Below are 23,110 nucleotides of genomic sequence, written 5' to 3'. Positions count from 1 at the left end.
CTTTCACTTAAGTTCGAATTATTCTTGTAACGTAACCTAGATTGGTCTACAGTACGTATCATATAGTCACGAAAAAAAAAAAAAAGTCACGGTTTCTGCTACCTTACGTTCCTAAATTATTGCGAGCGCAATGATCCTTTGGTACGATGGTTTCCTCTTGTAGTTAACCTCTCCCCAACAAACAGAAAAATGAAAAGTAAGCAGCTACAACTCAAGATAAAGACTTCCAACAAGCCAGGCAGTTTGCAAAAGAAAAGGTTGATGTTACCAATACTTCCAAGCTTTGGATGGGACATGACATTACCTCTTTGTTTTTTTCCGCTTCCAAATAATGCCTCGCATCGCATGGACACAATTTTCTTTTGGACCATGATTCTTTGCTCTCCCAGAAAGGCATGGGAGTCTTTGGGCGTATTTCATACGCTATTTCCTCCTAAACTCATTTACCGTCTGGGGACGGATAAGAATTACAGAGGGACCGATGGATGAACAGGTGACCTGCAGAACGGTACCTTAAATAACGATAAGCAGTGCAAAAATAGGAGGAGAGCTCGTCTCAGCAAGTGATTGGAATTGCCAATGAGGAAAGAGTTGCCTGACCGTGAGGAAGGCCCTAGACGAGTGATTGACTGACCGTCGCGCTCCTTAAACCTTGACCCACCTTTCCGTCAAAGGCTTACTTCCCTCTTAAAGTTCTTTCAATCTCTCTCTCTTCCCTCCGTTTAAATTTATAGAGACAAAAAGAAAACTGTGAGAGAAAGGAGGAGAAAGGAAAGGGCTGAGAATTGAAGGAAAGAGAATCCTACTTTTTCTTTGGTGACATTTGGCTTTCCGACGGATTGTACTGTTCCTAATCTCACACGTGTGTGGGTGTGGTGTTGAGGTGGTGACGGAGGGTGGATTATGAAGGAAAGAAGCGGAAGCGGTGGTGGTTCTGCGGAGGGAAAAGGGCAGGTGAAGTGGTGGTGGTACTGGGACCGTCCGATCGAAACAAGTAATCTGACGACCCATCGTCAGATCACCGACAAAGAATGGAAGTTCAATCACATAAGTTATGGAAGTTCAATCACATAAGAAGTTCCCCAATGGTTTGGTTTTAACCCAAGACATAATGTTGATGACGAAACAAAACTATTCGATGCAAAAAGAACACTAGATTATTGTTAATAGTATGCCGGCTATCCTTCACTACTACAAATGATAAATTAAAAGCGCAAAGATGTCAAGAAAAATATGTGTGTACATAGTACACTGAAAAACCTCTCTCTTCCCAAGATCCGGAGAAATTGGGAGACGACTTCACCAAAATTAGGTTTACAGATTCCTCCCTGCGTGCTGCGTCGGAAGTGCCTCTTCATGAAGATGAAGCAAAGGTGTATAGAATGTTCTTCTTGAGAGTAAACTCGTCGGCCTTTATTGGGTTGACAGACTGCACCAACGAAAACAAAATGAAAAGGTAAGGCCAATGTAGATCAGTAACCAGCTTCGAGAGGGGTTTGAAGATACTAAGAAAGATCGTATAGGTTTTTTAATTCCCTTCGATTTTTCAGCATATGATTTCATTTTTTTTTTTTCGTTTGAAGTTTTAGAACTTTATTGATATATAGTTCCTAGTGTTGGATGCATCACAGTTTCATATCCAGTTTAATCTAATCCTGCGCCGCACAGTAGACAATCCTATAACATATGAAGTCTCAGTCGAATCATGTAAGCTTACCCTTTTCACCAAACAAGGCCTATGTATCTTGCTAGTAATGGAAAGAGTATAATATAAGATCTAACCTTTTCGAGTATGCGCTCAAGTCGCTGAATTTCATTCTTTGCATAATCAGCACCTTTGTCCAAAGACTTTTTGGCAGCTTTCAAGTATATGTTACCGTATCTGAAATTTAAACAGAACGAGAAGTTAAAATGCGAATCAGAAGATCAACTGCAAAAAGACGGATCTAAAGGATTTAGCTAAGATCATCACTGAAAGATTCCAAATTCGTTTCAAGTACGTGCAAGTATCATCTGATCAAACTAGGGAGGGTGTATTAACCTTGCAGCCGAACCCTCAAGTTTCCCAACTTCCTCTTCTATCTTGGAAAAGATTGCCTTCTTCTCATCGTCGCTAGATTTCACAAACTCCTTTACTAATTCGTCCAAATTTTCAACAATGCCAGCCTACATAAAAGATCATTGAGAAGAAATGGGCAAGATTTTGATCAGGTGCATTCATGGTGAATTGAAGGTACTGACTTTGGAAGTAAGTTGTCCTTTTGCGTCTCTGCTGGAGCCAGATTTCTCATTAATGAAATCTACAAAATCCTCCAAATCTCTGCCGCCACCATACTCTTCACCCTCCTTCTTGTTCTTTGGGAAGAATTTCAATGTGGGATATCCACTAACACCGTACCTGAATAGGGAGCCTTGTATAGTATTAGGTCTATTTATTTTTATTTTTTTTATGATATGTTTTACTCCGAAAATGTTTCATCTGACTCATTAAAATATGCTACTAATCAAAAACAAAATATAGATTCAGTAGAGTACAACACACAATACTAAAATAAGGACCAGAAGTTCGTTGATACTATTAAACTACTAACTCACTTTTCAGCCAAATCCTTGTATTTGTCAGCATCAAGATTAGCAATCACTACGCCGTCCTCCAACTTAAATGCAGAGGCAACCTTCTCATAAGTCTGGATAGAATACAAAATAAATAATCAAGATCAACTGTTGTTCAAGCACCAGACAAAGGGTTCCAATAACGGATTTGAAGGAGCAGAAATACACTTACAGGAGCAAGGGATTTGCAATGTCCACACCTTACATGAAAAGAAAAAGGGGGAAAACAGATTTAGAGTTGCGAAAGTACCAGTCAAATTCTACAGCAATTTATTGCAAACACAAGAGGATGATAATTGTATAATCCCCCCTCCCTCTTGTACACAAATTTAACTCCATTGACTCAACAACCGACAATACAGAATTCAATATTAAGCATTAAAAAGGGAAATTGAAGACAGAATCTTACCATGGTGCATAGAACTCCACCAGCACATCTTTTGTTTCATCCAGGACAACCTCATTAAAGTTATCCTGTGTAAGTACCACAACATGGGATGGGGCTGCAGCAATCTTCACATTGGTCCCTGCTTGCAAAGAAGAGCTTCATGATCAATCATAAGCCTAGGATTATTACGTAAATGAATGCATATATTAGAATTGAACAAACTCAAACAACCAAGAAATATCTACATATTTATTTAGTTCCTTTTCAGTTGAATAACATTACAAAATAATACCTGCTTCCTTATTCACAAACTCAGCAAGAGCTTCTGCAGTACGGGCACCTTCATACCTAAATCATGTAAAATTCAATCAGAAAGGTTGACCAAAATTACTAATACAAACAAGGATGGTGAAAAATGTTACATCGTCTGAAATTTGGTTAGAGGGTTCGGTGGCAAGAGTATCAAATCAAAACTAAAACAAATGCTTTCATGTAAACTGAGCAGGGGATAGGGGAAAACACACTCACTTTTTGGGTTCTAAGGACCCTTTAGGAAACCATTGAATTGTGGGGTAGCCGGAAACTCCATACTTGCCACAAACGCCCTTGTGCTCATCACAATCAACCTATTGAGAACCAGCAAATAAAGATAAAATGGTCAATCACCGGTAGTTGTCTGCAAGACACAAATTCAATAGTATGGTAGTAACACAATCATCAGACAGTCTAACAAGGACATCAGGAATAGAAAACCTACCTTTGCGATTAAAATCGATTTTGCTTTCTTAAAACTTGAACCGAGGTTCTCATACTCCGGTGCAAGCTTCTTACAGTGACCACACCTGCAACAGGAAGTACGAACCGTATACAATTAAAAGAAGCAAAATTAAAACTAAAGAAACATATCCACTATACGCTTCCTGAAATATGGATACGAAACAACAGAACGCATCCGGAGAAACGATGTTAGTCCAATACTAATCGAAATTTGGACGAAAATTCAACATAGATACATTATAACTCGCATTCTGATTACCAAAAATTCCAATTCTATATATAAGAAAAAAATTCAAACACTTCATCTGGCCTCGATCAATTATTCACATTTAGATCTAGAATCCTGGACTACCTATCCGCAGATCTCCAATCAATCAGTCTCAACATCGCCATATCCGATACAATTGACTGATTCATAGCCGTGTTTGGCATCCGAAAAACTAAATTAATCGATTCAATTCAAATCATTTACAATCCTACACTTGAGTAAACTAATCTCACACTAATTTGCATTCATTTCGTTCACAATTAACAACAAATAAGATCATCACAAAACCTCATAAGCTAAAATTAGAGTTTTCCGAATCAAATCTCGGAACCAAACAGCTGAAAATTAGAAGTCTAAGAGTACCAGGGAGCGTAGAACTCGACGAGAGCGGCGCGATCTTGACCGACCTCCTTCTCGAAGTTGTCCTCCGTGAGCACAACGACGTCGTCTGCGAAGGCCGACGAGGCAAGGAGCAGGGCTAGGGCTCCGAAAGCGAACAGAGTCTTCGAGCTCGCCATCGTTTCAAACTTTCTGAAGAGAGTCGGTTGATTTGCGGAAAGTCCAGTTGCTCCTCTGCTTTTATACCCGCCTTTGTTGGACTCGTTTTGCCTTTAAAAAAAAATAATATATATATATATATATATATATATATATATTTTTTTTTTTTCCTCGACCGTAAAAAATAAAGAAAAAATAATTTTAAGACGTAAATTGGAAGCTACTCCACGAAATTCTCATCGCGTCACTGTTTACGCGCGGCGCTCTGAGTACTGGACACTGCTTTTTTTTTTAATCTGGCAATCATGTCTCGCCATGTGTACAAATGCAATCATCAGTCCACTGAGACAAAGACACGTGTCAAATACTATTTAGGGGTGTCGTCAAAATTGATTGCGAAGATTTTAAAAAATTTTAAAATCTTAGTGTAGTCAATTAAATTTTTTTAAAGGATTTTATAATCCATTCAAATCTAGGTGTAGTCAATTAAAAGATTTTAAAGGATTTTAAAATCCATACAAATCTAAGTGTATTAAAAAAATTAAGATTTTAGATGATTTCAATAAATTGTGGATTTTGTGGAATTTGAGAGCAAAAAGTATATATAACCAAGACTAACAATAATCCAACCTCACCTCTAGGATTTCAAATCCTTCCACCACAATCCATTCAAATTCTTTAAAATTCATATGAATTTTGGAGAAGTCTTAAATCCTATAAAATATATCATTTTAAAATCCTTTAAAATCTTTTAAAATCTTAGTTTGACTACACCACCCCCTTAGCAAAAGTTATACGAATTCTTACATATGAAGAACCAAATAATTTTCCTTCGTATGCTTATTAATTTTGAGTATTTTAAAAATTTAAAATTTCAGTTTTTTTTTATTGTAAGATTTTTTTATATTAACCACTAACGAAATTCGAACTCATGCATGTTCGTATGCTTATTAATTTTGAGTATTTTTTAATTCTAAAATTCAGTTTTTATTTTTATTTTTTTGTCAATAATAGATTTTGGTAGATTAGTCACTGACAAAGTTCAAACCCACGCCGTCATGCAAGGTTCAAGACATTTCCACCATTGTAGTAAAAGACTGCTTATTTCAGTTGACTTAACTAATCTTGCCATAAACCTTTTTTGGTTTTGATCGAGTTTTGCACAGGATGTTAGTTGATTATAAATAACATAGATGCACGTTTATATCTCTTTCGCAATTGCAAAAGTTTAGATCGCTACATGCTCCTACGAACACCACCTATTCTACAATGCTCACGAACCAATGCGGAGAACCACTTGCACATTTAGGAAGTTGAAGGTCGTCGGGTTGGTTGTAGCATGTAAAGTTATCCTTGTAGTTTTCGCCTCCCAAGACCTAGAGACCTAACTAGAAAATGTGAACTAAATGGAACCTTTGTTTTTCTTTGTATTTTCCCTTTCCCAAAGCCCTTCTTATTAGAAGAATGAATTATTTGCTCGTAAAAATCCCGGAAGAAATTTATTAAATAATTTTCTGTTTGATTACTATTTCACTTTTAATTTAAAAAAATGAAAAATAAAAACTACCAAACAAGAATAGTTAAAAAAAAAAAGCTTAAAAAACCTAAAGCTTTCAATACAAAAAACAGCGGAAAAAATGAAAAGCGAGGGGCGTTGCGAGAATCGAACTCACGACCTCTCGCACCCGAAGCGAGAATCATACCACTAGACCAAACGCCCGATTTGGCAATTATCCGGAAATTAACCAATTGTTAATTTAAATTCCCTAAACTTTTGACTAGTATTCCTCACGCCTTTCTTCGCTTCTTCTTCTTCTTCCCCTTTTCTTCAGAACGTTGAGGATTCGGACACTCTCTGGTAGCCCTCTCTCCAATCTCCATCTCTCAGAGATTCCCGAAATTTCAATTGCATCCTTCAAGGACCGGACTGCAAATTAGCTCAAAGATTGAGTTCCGCAGCCATGGCCAGCAGTAATGTAAGTTCAATTTCCCAAAACCCTCACTTTCCGTCACTGAGAATTTATCAATTGCCCTAATTAGGTTAAGTTCTTGATTCCAAAAATATAAAGTACATGATAAATATTTAATCTTTGTATGATTTAATAAATTCATTAGTTGTTATTATTTTTGTATAGGCTGCCGGGGTAGATAATACTTTCAGAAGGAAATTCGATCGAGAAGAGTTCTTGGAGCGAGCTCGTGAGCGCGAAAGACAGGTTTGAACCCCGAAAAGTATCGTTCTTGTTGTTGGTTTGTAAATTTGTAATATGTTTTTTGGGTTTTTCCTAATCTGGGTGTTTTGGCAATGTGCTTTAGGAGGAAGAGGGAGGACCGCATAAATCCAAATGTGGGTTTGTTTAATCTTGTATTTCGATCTCTTTGCGCTATTCAAGTTGTTTTCTTTAGTATAAACTAAAAGTATGGTTTGCTGTATGCGTGTAGCAAAAGGTCCGCCAGTGCAAAGGAAGCCATTGAAGCACAGGGATTATGAAGTGGATCTCGAGTCTCGCTTGGGGAAAACACAGGTGAACTTTGTATTGTTTGGAGTGCATATGCATTTTTCCCCATTTGTTTGAAAGTTGAGATTTTTTTGAATTTGTGGAGTACTATCAAGCCTATCATGATGCAACTACTTCTCAACCTATGAGTTAGTTTTTAAGAAGATTCCAATGTCATGTGTAATTGGATGCATTTGATCTTCATGGTTAATCAGCATCCTTGATGTATCTGTTTTAATTGAGCATAAAGTTTTGATGTAAAATCTTCACCTTAATGCAGTATGTTCAAAAAAATGATATATATAATGTCATAGTTGGTTTGGTTTTCTGATTTCATGAAAATGTTGTGGTCCTTAGAAGATTGTAGATTTGGATTAAGGAAGCTTGGTAGGAGATGAGGGGTTTGTTTTTCCTATGTTGCTTTACTCTGAAGAAAATTATATTGAGACGTTTGCCTCTTTCAAACGGGAATATCTCACGTCCTGCCTGCTCAGTTGAGTTGCATTAGAACCATGAATATTTTGTTGGATCCTGATGTGTCTAAATAAGATCCTTTATTGGATATTTTGTTGCTTACATCTTTGTTAATTGCTAAGTAAGTTTTACAAGTTTCTTATCACTTTTTTTCATTAACCTTGTTATCCCCTGTATGTTTTGCAGGTTGTTACTCCGATAGCACCTTTAAGCCAGCAGGTAAATACTTGTCATTGAATATTTGTAACTGAATTTTATGATTGCATTTTAGTAACGATGTTACTAGTTTATTTTAATTAAATAAAAATGGCCAGCCATCAGGTTGACTATGCCCATCAAAGGCTTTGCATTTCTTATCTCTCTTTCCCCTCCCCCCTCCCCCTTCCCTCCTCTCCTCTTTGAAGGATATTCCCTCATTAGTTAGGCTGTGTAGCTTTCCTACCGAATCCTTATCTAGTGTAGGCTGAATTACCGCACTTGAAGCCAAGATTTGAGTGCAATAATTAACCCATTAGTTACGGTCTACCGCTCACCTTTCTAACATTATATTGATATAAATTTCATTATGCAAAAAGAACATTAGCGTGTATAGTACTTTCTCTATATGGTTATGGTATCTTGTACGTGATCTGATATGAGTTGTCATTTTCTAGCCTTGTCTTCTCAATATTGTTTCCCCTGCTACATTATGATTAATTCTGTTCTTTTTCAGGCTGGATACTATTGTTCGGTTTGTGAGTGTGTTGTAAAAGATTCTGCAAACTACTTGGATCATATCAATGGCAAGAAACGTAAGTAACTCTTTTGATATTGTTATGATATGAGTTCATCTATAGATATGTTTCTATTATCATTACAATTATTGTCTTTTTGGTTTTATTATCCTTTGAATGGTTCTTTTCTTTGTAGATCAAAGAGCTTTGGGTATGTCTATGCGGGTAGAGCGGGCATCACTCCAACAGGTGGAATTTGAGAAAAAACTTTTTGTTTGTGATAAAATTGGAAATTCCTTGTTAAAATCATTCATGGGAATGACCATATTTACGTTGAATTCATGCAGGTTCAGGAGCGATTTGAAAAACTCAAGAAGCGGAAAACTGATGGAACTTTCACAGAGCAAGGTAAGTCATTGAAGGAGTGAGAAGTAAATGAATCCTTCAGAGACTTTGATCACTTATTTAAGGTGCATCTGTTTTCTGATTACTGATAAAAAGTTGATCTCTCTTCCCTTTCCCTCTTAGATCTTGATGAGCGGATCTTGAAGCAGCAGCAAGAAGAGGAAGAGCGTAAGCGCCAGCGTCGGGAAAGGAAGAAAGAGAAGAAGGTTGGTAGAATTGATTCACTTAATATTAATGTTTGTAAGGCAGAGATTGGAATCTTCAAATTCGGACGTTTGTTATCTGCCTTGCTATAATATTTTGCGGTTGATTTTTTGTTTTTTCTTATGTCAACTGATTCTTTTAAATCTTATTTCCTGGGTTCAGAAAGAGAACGTAGTCGAAGAGGAAACGGAAATTGATCCCGACGTTGCAGCTATGATGGGATTTGGTGGATTTGGTTCAACCAAGAAGTGATTATTTCTGCCCAGTTCAACTTTCACAGCTTTTTTTTTTTTTTAATCTGAGCGGTTTCTTATGTATCTGATTTTGTTCTTGAGTGACCGTATTGTACGAATTTAGGCGTTCGTTTTTGTACAAAATGTAGGTTCGTGTACTTTCAAAATGTTAGTGGAATTTGAGAAAATGGAAGAGATTTTATGCCAAGATTCATAATGCATCGGTTTGATTCATCTTTGTTCTGGTTTAGCATTTGCAGCTTGTCAATTTTGTTTTAATTTTACAAAGAAATTGAGAATGATTGATGATATGAATATGGCATAACCGAGGGACGTTTGAGGTTGGTAATTCTAAACCCGAACCAAGGCAATCACCGGTCATCTTACAAAATATCGAAAGAAAAATAACTTGTTACAAACCACAACATACAAGATCTTTCGTCGTACGAGTAATCTATGATTGGTCATGTAACTAGATTGCAGTATGTTATGGCAGTTGAGTATAAATGGTGTATATGGTGGTGTATTTTTCACTTTAGGAGATGTGCTAGTGTCAGTCGCGCGCGTGAAGTTTTGACGTTATCACATTCTATGATTAGGTATGGGGGCTACCGTCAAGAGCCCACGTGTCCACTGATGCTAGCATATTCCTGACTTCAAATGTGGTAATTGATGCAGTCAGTGTAGGATGAAGAGACAGAACCCAGTAACAATTAAGAACGTGAAAAGACTGACGAACTTTGGTAGCTTCTGTGCACTGCTTGTTTCACCTTGGTACTGACCAAAAGGCCCAAAACCATTGAACCTCCCTGCACAGACAAAATTTTATTATCTGTATTTTAACTTTGATCCTCAAAAATCAACCATGTCAATAAACAGAATCAAAGTCGAAAAAAGTTGATTAGACTTGAGGTTTTCTCAAGACGTGTCTTGAAGACAAGACGTCCTGCACAGAGTCGGACTGCTACTCGTAAGTTTTTGTGATTCTTTTCGCTTACCTATTTGATTTGTGTAGATGCAGCCAGCATGAAGTGCACTTCTCAGCTCTGGCAGTGTTGCTCTATTGCCGAAAACGAAGTTTGAAAACATTCTATCAACGCAGTTCAGAACTTGTTGTGTCTCTTCAAAACATGGTCCATGGCAGAACGAATTAGTTGCTTCAGGAGGCACGTTAAATTCTCCACTCTCATTCAATCTGTATGCTTCATTACAACCAGCATAAATCTGATCACTCCAAATCAAAACAAAATCAATAAGAAACAAAATCGAGGACCTAATGATGTTCGTATAACATGAAATCGCGTTATGAGCATGGTTTGCACTCACAAACTTGTTAGTGAAACATGCCAAGGCTGTCACAAACGTCTGCGCCGGGTTGTCCTCTGCGTATCCTGCAACATATTGAGACAATCGTATGAACACAATCAGCTAGGAAACAGAAAGAAAGCGCAAGAGGGCGTCATGAACGCGAAGTATTACCTGAGTAGGAGCAACAAGCTGCAATGAGAAGAAGAGTAAGGCAGAAGAACTTGTGTTTTGGGAATATAATACAAGCCATTGTAAATTTGTAAGAGATGATTTGTGTATGAAATTGATATTAGTAGTAGTGACTGGGGATATTATATGGGTTTTTGATCTTTTTAATGAGGCATGAGAGAGAGAGAGAGAGAGAGAGAGAGAGAGAGAGAGAGAGAGGATCTTGCCTCACAATTGGTAAACCAAAAAGGAGAGAGATTGAGGTGGCGGTTTGAGATAGTTATAGCAAGAAAATGGTTGGGGAAAATGGGACTTGTAGATGAATGAATTTGGTAAGTAAGCCACCAACTTTGCACTTGTTCTTGAGTTCTCCTTTTTTTTTCTTTTTTATCAATTTGAGTGCAAGAATTGAGTACTAAATTTGTCATTTTTCACTAGAAAACAAATGTTTAGATTAATATTCAAAGACCATTGGGATTGCATGATGTATAAAGTCCAAGTGCCTCCCCCTAGAGATGTTTTAGATGGTTGATGTATATATTTTATTTATTTATTATTATTATTTTTTTTAATTGGATACAAATTATGCATACAAACGGCGCCAATATAATGCATTGGCATTGGATTTGAGTGGTAGGAGGCCCAATGTATCTAACACACGCCCTTCAAGTATCTGAGTGAACGTTTTAGGGTTGCATCAGTGAAATTATTGTTTATCCTTTGCCATAACAGAATGAGTAGAATTGCTATGACACCCTTAAGCTTATAGCAGACATGAGTCATATCATTATGTGGAAACCTGCATTCATTAGAGAGTGTCTTCAAATATACACCCACCATTAAGAATAGTGTAAAGGCTATATTAATTATTAGTAAAAGGCAAATACTACTAGCTAGAGAGATTTTTCAGTGTGCCGGATCATAGATATATACGTCATATGTCATCATACAAGTGGACGGACACTTAAAAAGAAAACTTTCTTCCGCTTGTATAATCACATAGGATGTACTGTCCTGTGTTCCGAGCACATTGAAAAATCTTTATGCTAGCTGAATGAATTAGTTAGCTACGCCAGGCGTTGTAATTTTAATTTCACCCCCAAACAAATGATAAAACAAGAGCAGTTGCTAGCTAAAAGTTGAATGTTTTGGAGGAGGTAACTATAAGTAGAAGAAAAAGGCATGTAATTAGATTCGGACTTGATATATATACATTTGATTGGAAAATTAACCATATATCAAGTCCAACCTAAATACGAAAATCAACTGTATCCTGTGATTTCAACTTCAATATTTGATGCTTATATTAAAATTAAGGGAATTTTAACAAAAAGCTCCCGGTACTGTTCATTTTAACGAAAAACCACATTTTTACACTAAAAAGTCAATCTTGAAACTATTCACTTTACCTTTTATTTTGTCCTTATCGTTAAAACTTAAAGTTTTCAAGTCATTTTCATTAGTTTTTCTTAAAATTAAACCCTAAAAACTGTAACATTATTAATTAAACTCAAGAAAACCTAAAAAACATGGTCTAAACTTCTTGTTTCCGCCATCTTTCTTTTCAGATTAACCGCATAGCCTCTGAGGATTTTGATTTATTAACTTGATGTATTTAACTTTGACTGCTCGATCTTTTCATCCAAGATAACTTGCGTCATCTCTTCTGAGAAATTTGGGTTCCCATGCAAGAACCTTTCCCTGTTCTTACCAGGAAACCACTTCCCTCTCCTCCAATCCAGATGAGGCCTCACGTGAGTAGCCGGATAAACAACGTGATCCAACGTTGTTTCGAAGAACACGGCGTAGAAACCATCCTTCTCCCCGGTGACAACCCCCGTCCACCACCCGTCATTGTCGTACACATCCACTAAATCGCCGAAACCAAACTTTTCATTGTTTGCAGATGAGTCGTTCGGGCTCAATGGCAGGGTTTGATTCGGGTGCGGAGGGCGGACGTCATGAGCCATGACGGTCTCTTTGTAGAGCGTGCGCTCGTCATTCTCCAATAGCTCCTTGTACTCGACAACATAGTTGTCCCCCATGTTGGCTACAACCCTAGCTGCAAAGTACGATCCGATGAACCCCTCATCCCTGCTTGACACTTCAACTTCGTTGTTGGTTTCAAACCATCCTTCGGGGCGGAACTCATTTGGATCGTCGAGTTGCGAGCGAGAGGAGGAAGCAGGACGAGAGTTCGTTGCGTTTGTACGCCGTTGGATCGCACGGGAAGGCCCCATTGCAAATGATTTGCGAGTGAAAGAAAGGAAGTAAAAGACTGAGAGTTGGATTTGCTAGTTGCTACCAAAGAATGAGAGTTGACGAGTGCCTTGTTTGTATATATAGAATCCTGTTCTGTTTAGGAAATTTTGGCTTTCCTATTCTGTTTAGGAATTGGAAGATTTTATACTTTTGATTTCTTAATGTTTCTAAATTGTATGCTTTGATTAAAAGAAAAAGTTATTATATTTTACGGATTCAACCCACCTCAAAAGTGTCTATACTTTCACGAATTTAGCGCACTTATAGATAGACTTATAGATAAATCGGATTCGGATTAGATTACTCTAGTTCGAGCCGTTAAGTAAACTAATCCGACCGGATAGTCCGATGGATATTTAATAAGAAAATCCATATATGATTTGATAAGTTAACGAGTATTTGATATGAAAACCCGATTTGATTTCTTATACATTCTTTTAATCAATCTTCATTATCAATCAAATTAGCTCAATTTCATATTTGATTTGTTAACAAATTCTCGGATGCAGATCATAAAAGCATTATCGAATTGAATTCACAAATCCATATTCTATTAATCGAATTCATATTGGAATTTGGGTCAAAAAATTCATTGACACGTCTACCTACAAATCTAACCCAGTCATACTACTATAAAGCTAGAACAAATTTTAGTGTCACGGTCCCAAATTTAAGTGGTCTTGTCAATGCACCTATTATTTTTTTATATGGGTGTGCATCATAATCGATATGTCAATAATCTAGTGGTACTAATAAAATTTATCATTTATGGACATGTCATAACTTGAGAAATATCTTTGGAATTTGGCAAAGTCCAGGGTTTCTTTCTTTCAATACAAGCAAACATAGGAAACGAGGGTTGAACACGAGTTTAATAAGAGGGTTGAACACATGAGTTTAAGTGTAGAAGTGAGTGCTTTTAACCGCTTACAATTTTTATCCATACAAGTGACATAAGAAGGTCAAACACACGAGTTTAAAAGCAAAAGTAGATGTTCTTAACCAATTACAGCTTACAAACATCTATAGCTTTCAGGCGAAGTACGGCAGACAAAGCATTAGGGTTTTTTTTTTTTTTTTTCTTTCTTTTTAAATGGATTCGAAACTATTATAATAATTATGGGAAAAAGGCTGTTTCAAACCCGAGACGCATGAGTAGAAACCAATACCCTATTGACTAGGATGTCGGACCGCATTTATTTACAATTGCTATATGTCTCTAAAGAATGTGAAGTTGTTCTTTCATTTCAAGAAGCAAGAAAAAAAAAGGCAAAAATATCTCCAGCAATAAAAAAAAACTCGAATTCATCGGAAACAAGACGAGTGAGTAGCCTAGTCTTTACTTTGTAGTGCCCTCTACTTAATGTACTGAGAAAGCCACTTGAAGCCATCGCCATAACCCATTTTCCGAACAATACTGCACATAAAAACCTCGAGGGGACGGACATTTGAGTCTTGCAAGTTTACTTTACCCTTGCCTGTGGTGAAGTTGTTCAGACCAAGGTGGAAGCGCAACTCTTCTTCTGAGGCAGCGTATGGTATGTCGATCTTGTTTCCGAGAATAAGGAATGGAACAGTGGCCAGTGATTCATCGGAGAGGAGAGCATCCAGCTCTTTTTTTGATTCTGCAAACCTTTCCTTGTCATAAGCATCCACCAGGTAAACCACCGCATCCACCTTTCACAACAAAGACGAAATGCATTACCAAGGACAGAACATAGAGATAACATTTCTTTTTCGGTCAAGGAAACATAGAGATAACATAGTATGAAGCAAGACAAAACCAACACAACTTGAAATTACCCTCGTAGACTAACGAACAACACAAACATTCTTTCTTAGACAATCAACCAGACCCCAAAGATCGCTCTAGTGAACAATTCCAGATATTCTATCAAACCTATTTCACAGCTGTAACATTTCACCACGATAAACCCCAGCAATATGGTGGTTTCCAAATAAATATACTACAATCTAAGGGGGTGCATAAACTTCTTTTAATTAATGACCTTCTTAGAGAATAACTCGTCTTGTAACATATCTAACCGCATCAAGCAGGTCCTACCGTGCACTTTTTCCTCCCAAATATGAGTGTTTCATAGGAGTTAAAAACCACGATAATTTCAAAACATAGTAATCGACAAGAAACGTTCATTCGCACTTCTAAAAAGGGATCTGCATGTAATCAACCCACTATTGATCTAGATAAAGAAGTTGCAAAGCAAAGGATGGATGTGCAGTGAGGTACTATTAGCATACCATTTACTGAGAAAAAGGTGCTATCAGTGAACTACCATTATTTATATCTGCCTCCCATGAATCAGATAAAAACAGAGACTTTTATCTGGGATTATGGAGGCACAAACATCCAAGACAACTACGTGCGTTTGGCAAGAGAAGATCATACAACAACTATTATGGTAGGTTAAGATCAACATTGTTTCCAATTTGACAATTCGACTGGGGGGCAGTGAAATGTTTAATTCAGCAAGGTACTTGTGAAATACAAGAACAATGATTCACATCGTCCAAACGCATACTAGATAACTACCATTGTAACAAAAGCTATAACAGTTCATATGTGCAGAAAACCAGTTGCCATATCACACATATCGATACATCCTCTTGAATTAAATCATCAATGATACCTTGGCATAGTAATCTTTCCAAACTCGGCGAGCAATCTGATGTCCACCCAAATCAAAAGCCTTGAACTTGATTTTACCAATGCTCAACTCCTCGGATGTCGGATACTGTGTCGGCTGGTGTTGAACTAACCTCTGCAACAATGCATCAACAACAAAACCCAGAATCAGAAAACTAAATTCTATGCTAATCAAGTAATTATCAAACAGAATCAAAACAATTACAAGAGCAAATTGCTTTATTCATTTCTTCTTCTTCTTCCAGATATTAAAACTTGAGTGATTCAATAGCATCTTTAAACTCAATACTTATGTTGGATTGGGAGCAGAAAATCTAATGAAAAAAAAATAACCATAGGAATTACACAAAAGAAAAGAAAAAAGATTTTCAATTGCACAATTAAAAACTACACTCTCAAAACTATTCCTTCAGTCCATATTTTCTTTTTCTTCACTTTCTCATCAACCAAACAGACCCCGGATTGATTAAACGTAAAACAAATACGAAAATTTCAGCATAAACCAAATACCAATTAAAAACACCATTGAAGCATTGAAAAATCCCAAATTTCACCGAATTCGAAAGGACCCAAAACCCACCAACAAATTTAGAAAAAGTCCGATTAAAAGGATGAGATTGAAAGAAAAACCTCATCTTTGAGCATATGAAGCAACGTCGTTTTGCCGGCATTGTCGAGACCCAAAAACAAGATCTTGGCCTCCTTCTGCCACAGTCCGAGCGATGCAAGAACCCCATAGAACCAATCCAGCAAGAACATGGTGTTTCCACCCAGAAATCGTCAGATCGAGAGCCTCCCCCCAATATCAGAGAGACAGAGAAGTAGAGAGTGTTATGTGGAACTGTTACTGGGTCTGGTCCGATAGACGGCTGTGATGTGGCTCTGACCCAATTGGCAATTCTGGGCCGTTATATTCTGAATTTCCAACAGCCGGGATCTGATTTTTGTTTTATTTTCATTTTTGGCGAAGTTGGTCGGTGAGGATTTGATTTTCTTTTATTTATTTATTTTTATTTAACACATTTTGATGATTAAATGATATTCGATTTGAAAGATTTTTTGTGTGATGATCTTCAAATGGGTATTAAGAGATTGAATGCATCTGATTATGAAAATTTTACGATTAAATTAGATTATAAGTGGAGGAATGAGCTAGTCCTTAAGGAAATGATGAAAGCATTATCTATATAAAAATGTCCATTATTTACCACTGAATTAATAATTAGGTGAGGTAAATACGTAAAACATAGAAACATTAATATCAAATATCAAATGGGTTCCAATCCTTAGACCATCTCCAACCGAATGAGGGCCAGATGACTCTTTTAGCCCTCTGGCCCTCCAAGATATTAATATTTTAATGAACAATACATGACCGTATCTGCCTCCATCTCCAACCAAGGATCATAGGGCCAAACATAATTTATTATTTAAATTTAAAAACTACAACAACTTAAATTTGTAGGAAAAAAATGAGAATTTTTTAACATTTTTTTTACAAATTTTGGCCCAAAAAAATTCAAATTCAAATCCAATGACTAGTTGATGTAGATGTCAGCTAGCCGTTGAATTTGAATTTTTTTTTTGCTATAAATAGGTTGGATATTGGGCTATAATTCACACATCTTTGAATTCAATCTATTTCATTTCAATCTTTTTCAATTCAATCTCTTCCAATTCAATTTCTTTCAATTCAAGTTTACAATGAATTCCAACTTTGGATCCTCTTCAAATTCCAATTGGGGGTCTTCATCCAATTCCGAATTGGAAGAAAAATGGGCGCAGATGAGACGAGAAGATGAGGAGTCTGATGAAGAAGATGAAGCATGGCGCAACATACAATATATGGCAGCCATGGCTGTGACCACGGTGTGTCAGCCAACTAAGGAACAGCCTCAATGGGGTGGCTCTATTGCTGGTCGCTCTTACAAACCACGAAATAGAGCGATGGCGCATGCCAATCTGATGAACAATTACTTCAACCCCAACTCGGTGTACACAGAAGATGATTTCAGACGTCGCTTCTAGATGAGGCGTCATGTCTTCGAGCGTGTACTTTATGATGTCCATTAGGTCAATCCATATTTTCAACAGAAGCTAGACATAGCAGATCGCCCTGATTTCTCACCTCATCGGAAGATTACTGTTACACTACAAATGATGGCGGCCTATGGCTTCCCAGCTAATTCGATGGATGAAACCCATGGTATGTCTGAGTCTACATGCCTTGATACTTTTGCTGAATTTTATAACACAATTGTTCAGCTTTACAAAGAAGAGTACCTCCGCGAGCCAAATCAAGAAGATTTAGATCAGCTTATTCGCAAAGCTGAAGACCGTGGGTTTTCGGGCATGATAGGGTCATTAGGCTACATGCATTGGAATTGGAAGAACTGTCCCACCGGATGACAGGTAGGCTTTAGCGCATGGATCTGACATGTTTTCTTAGAAGTCCCTGGATCCCAAAATGACATTACAATTCTTGGGCGTTCACCTCTCTTCAATAACTTGACGGAAGGGAAATCACCTCAATTTAACTACTACATCAACGGTCGTCAGTACAATATGGGGTATTACTTGGCAGATGTCTTCTACACAAAGTGGACGACACTTGTCCAAGCAATTCCAAACCCTAAAAATGACGCTAAAAAGTGTTTTACCTTACACCAAGAGGCAAACCAGAAAGATGTTGAGAGAGCTTTTGGTGTTCTACAAGCACGGTGGAAGATCATCAAGGAATCGGCAAGAGGGTAGAGTTGAGAAAATTTAGACTCTATCATGATGTCTTGCATCATATTACACAATACAATTGTGGAGGATGAGCGAGATGAGTATATTGATGGAGAGTCCAATGATGACCAAGAGGATCCAAATAGGTCAAGAAGGTCTCGTGCAAAAATATATAATGGGCCTACTTTGCATTTCAATCCAAGAACTGGCAGTATCTCTATAAATGAGTACATGAGGCACTATAGGATGATACGTTCCTGTGCCACAAACAAGTACCTACAACCGGATCTTATTGCACATCTTTGGTCCAAAAGAAGCATGGAGTAGGAATTTGAGTTTTATGTTGTTAAAAGTTTTAAAAAATGTTGTTTAAGTTTCATGTTGTTAAATGTTTTTTTTTATGTTGGTTAATGTTATTTAATATTGTTTCATATTGTTTAATGTTGTTTCATGTTACTTAATTTAATTTAATGTTGTATAATGGCTTAGGAAGTCATAGGAAAAAAATAGAATTTAAAAAAAATATGAGACAAATTTTGTAAAATAGAAGTTATAGGAAAAAAAAATAGAATTTAAAAAAAATATATGAAACAAATGTTGTGAAATAGAAGTTATAGAAAAAATAAAATAGAATTTTAAAAATGAAGTTATAGGAAAAAAAATTTGTAAAAAAAAAAAACATAAAAATTAAAATTGTAAAAAAAAATAAAAAAAAAACGGCTAGCTGACATCAACTAGCAGTTGCATTTGAATTTTGGCCTAGAATTTCTGTCAGTTATATCCGACAGGATTGGTGAGTTTTCTGGCCCAGCCTGGGGCTGGCTAGCTGGCTCATTTAGGCCAGCCCTTTAGCCCTTTCAGATTCCGAAGGGCCCACGAGCCCTCTGGCCTAACTTTCGGTTGGAGACGATTTTTGGGCGTTTTTCGGCCATCTGGCCCTTTGGACCTTTCGGTTAGAGATGGTCTTAGGAAACCCAACCCAATCCTAGTTAGGAAAGCCGAGTCTGAACTTTCATTTTTGTTGGTCGGTGGGGATTATTTTTTTATTCTTTTTCCTTTTGTCCAATTCCTTTCTTCTTTTAATTTTTTCAATTAGAAGCGATATTTGCCACTTAGTACTATGGTCTAGTGGTATTCTTCTTCACTTGTGAGTGAGAGGTCTTAGGTTCAATTTTTGTCAAAGACAAATTTGAACTACATTATTGCTAGTCCATTGTGAGGCTAAACCCACCCTTTCTCCATTTAGTGTAGATAATATCATTTGTTCAAAAAAAAAAAAAAAGCGATATTACTATTATTCTAAGCAAGACAACAAATTTGATAACTACATTTCATTTTAGCAATAGCCATGGTACATTACAAGATTATTTTTTTAAGTAGGGTTGTTAAATGAACCACGTCGCGTCACTCGTAAAACATTTCTTACAAAAGCATGAATTTTCTGTATTTAAGTTGATCTTTAACTCCATGATGGTTTCTCACAATGTTAGGGTGAAAATTCTAGGGTACGACTTGCTACACCACCTCACCTCACTTCTACGACACAAAAACATTTCAGCACATCCATGCCACTTGCTCACACCAATGAGCTTAGCGCGTGCCAACAAGATCCTCAGATCTTTATGGTGAGGTCAGTTTTTGTCAATGACTGTTTGTGCTTAATTTTAAATAAAAATATTTTAAATAATTTCTGATCGCACGATGTACGATGAACGGACACGATTCACAGATTCTTGGAATCCTCACAAAGAGGATCCGGATTTAGTCGCATAACAATGTGGTGCAGGTGTCTAAACAAAAGAATTCCCAATAACAAGCAGTCATTCTGGAATTTCTCTTGCGTTTACAAAAGTTGGTATTGAGGTTGGAGTACAGATCCTATTCGAATCTAAAAAAGCTGAGCCTAAGGATCAAATGATCCGGACCGTTGAAATTATTATAACTTTTAGAGGAGCTCCCTGTTTGTAGTCGTTGAATCAAATTTCAATGGTCCAGATCATTTGATTCTTAGTTTCAGTTTTTTTTTTTAAATATGGAGAGGATTTGTACTCTTAAGGTTGCATTTGTAGGTGGGGTAAAAATCTGTAAAATATAGAAACTATTTTCTTTTTTTATAAAAAGGTAAAATATAACATAGAAACATGTATCGCTATCAAAGCGTAAAATATAGAAACATTGAGATACAAAAAATAAAAAATCTTCCGAATCCTGATCTGAATAGGAAAAGCCAAAATCCTAACCCTAATCGGAATAGGAAAGCCCAAATATTCAAGACTATATATTGCCATATTGGATACAAAGAAGGTACTTGAACTCTCACTCTTCTACTTGCTTTCTCTCGCTCACAATCATCCGCTCTAATTCTTATGCTTCATTCTTCTCCAATGGAGGCATTCCGTATGGAAAGGTTTTTCGAAAGAGACAACGAGATCGAAGTGACCGGCAAGGAAAAGGGGTTTCTCGGATCTTACTACGCAGCCAGGGTCATCGCCAACATGGGAGACAATTACGTGGTGGAGTACAAGGAGCTGCTGGAGGACGACGAGCGCACGCACTGTAAAGAAACCGTGATGGCTCATGACGTCCGCCCTCCGCACCCGAACCAAACCCTACCTTCAAGCCCAAGGGACTACTCATCTGCAAAGAAAAAGTTTGGTTTCGGCGAACAAGTGGATGCGTACGACAACGACGGCTGGTGGGTGGGGATCGTCACCGGGGTGAAAGGCGGTTTCTGCACCGTGTTTTTCGAAACAACATGGGATCACATTGCGTATCCGGTTACTCACTTGAGGCCTCATCTGGAGTGGAGGAACGGAAGGTGGTTTCCTGGAAAAAACCGAGGCCGATTCATGGTGGAGAACTCGTATTTTTCACGTGAATTGGTGGAGTGTATCTTGGACGAAAAGATTGAGCAGGAAAAGGTGAAGAAATTGGAAGTTCAACGAGATCATGAGCATCATCGCATGCAGTCCGGCTGGGAAGAAAAGATCGTGCAGTCAAGAACTGTTTGGGCTTGAATTCACATCGTCGTTGACGATTTGAAGTAATCAAAAGTGGAATAAGACAATGAAAATCGTCGATTAATTTCAAGTTTAATACCTTTATCTTAATTTCTTTATTGTATATATGCCACGTTTTAAATTCCATTAGTTTTGTAGTTTTGATCAAGAGGAAACTTTTTCAACATATTTATTTTGCTTTGGACTTTGAAAGTTCTTGACCTTTTAATTTCCTCGTCTACAATATTCTGCAAATTAATCATCTCATATTATTGAAGACACAGATTAGGCTTCTAAGAGTAGTTCACGATTGCGTAATACTTAACTAAGAAAGCTGCAGGATGGCTTTGCATCGAAATTTAACCTTTAATTAGTGGCAAGTAAAGGCTCAGAAAACTCATCCAAACTCAGAATCTAGGTAATTAATCCTCAAAGAAGCAAGAAAACGCCCCTGTAAACCAGTAAGTACTTTTCAATTTAGCAATTGTAATTTTCTTTTTCTTATTAATTAAAATGTTTGAAATTGTAAAAGCCTTCGATGTTAGCTCAAGTGATCAAGTACTGTTCACTTTAATGAAAAACCACATTTTTACACTAAAAAGTCAATCATGGTACTATTCACTTTACCCTTTATTTTGTCCTTATCATTAAAACTCAAAGTTTTCAAGCCCTTTTCATTAGTTTTCCTTTGGTTTATATGAGTTATGTTTCAAGATATGTAAGAGTTTGATTCCCTCACCAATGTAATAACTTTTTTATTAGTATGTTATTTTTTTGTTAAATATATTGCGGGGTTGAATTTGTATATATGTAGCTAGTAGCCTAGTCAAATATAGAAACATCCATTATTCTTCCCCTGAATTATGAGGTTGATCATAGATCCGGAAAATATAGAAACATTAAGATACAAAGGAGTTTGGAAAAGACTCGGGCGAACTATCTAATAATGTTCTAAAGTCTTGGAACTCACCGGTGTTTCGGAATATACTTCATAAGAAAAAGAACTCTCACTCCACTTCCTCTTTCTCACAACCATCTCCAACGGCGTCGAACTCTCGTTCTACTCCGTCTTTCACTCGCAATCACCTCCTTTGCCACACCGTACAACTAGGGTTTTCAAAAGAGACGACGAAATCGAAGTATGCAGCAAGGAAGAGGGCTTCTCGGATCCAACTACGAAGCAACCGTAGGTTCGAACATGGGAGATAACTACGTGGTTGACTACAAGGAACTCTTAGAAGACGATGAGTTCAAACACCCTCAAAGAAACCGTCATGGTCAGCAAAGTCCGACCTCGACCCCCTTCCACTCATCAAACGGTGGCGAAGCAAAAGTTCACCTTCGGCGAAGTTGTAGATGCGTATGACAACGACGGCTGGTGGGTGGGAATCGTCACCGGGAAGAGAGGGTGTTACTACACTCTCTTTTCCGAAAGCGCTTGGGATCACATATTGCTTATCCAGTCACTCGCTTGATGAAACAAAATCCGTATTTTTCACATGAATTGACGCAAGTTATCTTGGATGAAAAGATTGTTGAGTCAAAAGCACAACAAGGTAAACAAAATAGTCCAAATCAACGTGGCAGATTGGAAGAAAATATCACGCAGTCAAAAGTTGTTTGTGCTTGAAAACCATTGACCATGTTTTTAATTTTCTCGAGTGTTTTTTTTAATTCATTTTATTTTATTTAAGAAGATGTATTAAAGTAAGATGGCATTAATTTTGTTGTTTTGTGAATAGAGTATTAAAGTAAGATGGCATTAATTTTGTTGTTTTGTGAATAGACATAATTAATTGATAACTCAGGAATATTGATGTGTTGAGAGGTTCCTTGATTCCATATCATCCATCTTTAGGGAGGCACCTTGCACTGCAAATTATGCCAGTTCAATAAAATACAATATT

General features: G+C 37.1%; 4 protein-coding genes and 2 non-coding genes across 6 annotated transcripts; 1 reads left to right on the top strand and 5 right to left on the bottom strand.

Annotated features, from left to right (window-relative positions):
* Positions 1-1,134: 1,134 nt before the first annotated feature.
* On the bottom strand, positions 1,135-4,626 carry LOC126618934 (probable protein disulfide-isomerase A6). The gene is made up of 11 exons (XM_050287161.1): positions 4,410-4,626; positions 3,759-3,843; positions 3,530-3,627; positions 3,294-3,349; positions 3,023-3,140; positions 2,786-2,813; positions 2,596-2,687; positions 2,242-2,398; positions 2,042-2,166; positions 1,783-1,882; positions 1,135-1,429 (listed from the first exon to the last, which is right to left on the bottom strand). Exons 1-11 carry the CDS (start codon positions 4,562-4,564, stop codon positions 1,355-1,357), a joined length of 1,089 nt encoding a protein of 362 aa, XP_050143118.1. The 5' UTR covers positions 4,565-4,626; the 3' UTR covers positions 1,135-1,354.
* A 1,566-nt stretch (positions 4,627-6,192) lies between these two features.
* Positions 6,193-6,264, bottom strand: TRNAP-CGG (transfer RNA proline (anticodon CGG)). Its single transcript has one exon. It is a non-coding gene; the product is annotated as a tRNA-Pro (tRNA).
* An 85-nt stretch (positions 6,265-6,349) lies between these two features.
* Positions 6,350-9,309, top strand: LOC126618932 (uncharacterized). The gene is made up of 10 exons (XM_050287159.1): positions 6,350-6,520; positions 6,680-6,760; positions 6,861-6,891; positions 6,987-7,069; positions 7,703-7,735; positions 8,229-8,307; positions 8,426-8,478; positions 8,577-8,637; positions 8,758-8,840; positions 9,001-9,309. Exons 1-10 carry the CDS (start codon positions 6,506-6,508, stop codon positions 9,088-9,090), a joined length of 609 nt encoding a protein of 202 aa, XP_050143116.1. The 5' UTR covers positions 6,350-6,505; the 3' UTR covers positions 9,091-9,309.
* Positions 9,282-10,893, bottom strand: LOC126618933 (uncharacterized). The gene is made up of 4 exons (XM_050287160.1): positions 10,551-10,893; positions 10,398-10,462; positions 10,070-10,295; positions 9,282-9,880 (listed from the first exon to the last, which is right to left on the bottom strand). Exons 1-4 carry the CDS (start codon positions 10,627-10,629, stop codon positions 9,750-9,752), a joined length of 501 nt encoding a protein of 166 aa, XP_050143117.1. The 5' UTR covers positions 10,630-10,893; the 3' UTR covers positions 9,282-9,749.
* Positions 10,894-13,965: 3,072 nt separating this feature from the next.
* LOC126618931 (GTP-binding protein SAR1A-like) lies at positions 13,966-16,336 on the bottom strand. The gene is made up of 3 exons (XM_050287158.1): positions 16,105-16,336; positions 15,458-15,589; positions 13,966-14,486 (listed from the first exon to the last, which is right to left on the bottom strand). Exons 1-3 carry the CDS (start codon positions 16,231-16,233, stop codon positions 14,166-14,168), a joined length of 582 nt encoding a protein of 193 aa, XP_050143115.1. The 5' UTR covers positions 16,234-16,336; the 3' UTR covers positions 13,966-14,165.
* On the bottom strand, positions 15,040-15,160 carry LOC126620560 (small nucleolar RNA snoR83). Its single transcript, XR_007622571.1, has one exon. It is a non-coding gene; the product is annotated as a small nucleolar RNA snoR83 (small nucleolar RNA).
* Positions 16,337-23,110: the final 6,774 nt, after the last annotated feature.

Source organism: Malus sylvestris, chromosome 4, assembly GCF_916048215.2.
Source record: "Malus sylvestris chromosome 4, drMalSylv7.2, whole genome shotgun sequence".
Lineage (NCBI taxonomy): Eukaryota > Viridiplantae > Streptophyta > Magnoliopsida > Rosales > Rosaceae > Malus > Malus sylvestris.
The sequence above is the reverse complement of the archived record's forward strand: the minus strand, read 5'-3'. Positions and strand labels throughout refer to the sequence as shown.

Bases quoted from the DNA above. Each gene is read 5' to 3' on its own strand.
- LOC126618934 (XM_050287161.1), bottom strand. From the start codon at position 4,564: ATGGCGAGCTCGAAGACTCTGTTCGCTTTCGGAGCCCTAGCCCTGCTC. The intron at 2,399-2,595 runs GTGAGTTAGTAG...CTCCCTATTCAG, and splicing joins TACAAGGATTTGGCTGAAAA to GTACGGTGTTAGTGGATATC. The intron at 2,167-2,241 runs GTCAGTACCTTC...TCTTTTATGTAG, and splicing joins AAGGACAACTTACTTCCAAA to GCTGGCATTGTTGAAAATTT.
- LOC126618932 (XM_050287159.1), top strand. The intron at 6,761-6,860 runs GTTTGAACCCCG...AATGTGCTTTAG, and splicing joins CTCGTGAGCGCGAAAGACAG to GAGGAAGAGGGAGGACCGCA. The intron at 6,892-6,986 runs GTGGGTTTGTTT...GTATGCGTGTAG, and splicing joins AGGACCGCATAAATCCAAAT to CAAAAGGTCCGCCAGTGCAA.
- LOC126618933 (XM_050287160.1), bottom strand. From the start codon at position 10,629: ATGGCTTGTATTATATTCCCAAAACACAAGTTCTTCTGCCTTACTCTT. The intron at 10,296-10,397 runs GTGAGTGCAAAC...TGGAGTGATCAG, and splicing joins CATGTTTCACTAACAAGTTT to ATTTATGCTGGTTGTAATGA. The intron at 9,881-10,069 runs GTAAGCGAAAAG...TTGTCTGTGCAG, and splicing joins CATCTACACAAATCAAATAG to GGAGGTTCAATGGTTTTGGG.
- LOC126618931 (XM_050287158.1), bottom strand. From the start codon at position 16,233: ATGTTCTTGCTGGATTGGTTCTATGGGGTTCTTGCATCGCTCGGACTG. The intron at 15,590-16,104 runs GTTTTTCTTTCA...GCATTGTTGCAG, and splicing joins TTCATATGCTCAAAGATGAG to AGGTTAGTTCAACACCAGCC. The intron at 14,487-15,457 runs GTATCATTGATG...TTGTTGTGAAAG, and splicing joins GGAAAGATTACTATGCCAAG to GTGGATGCGGTGGTTTACCT.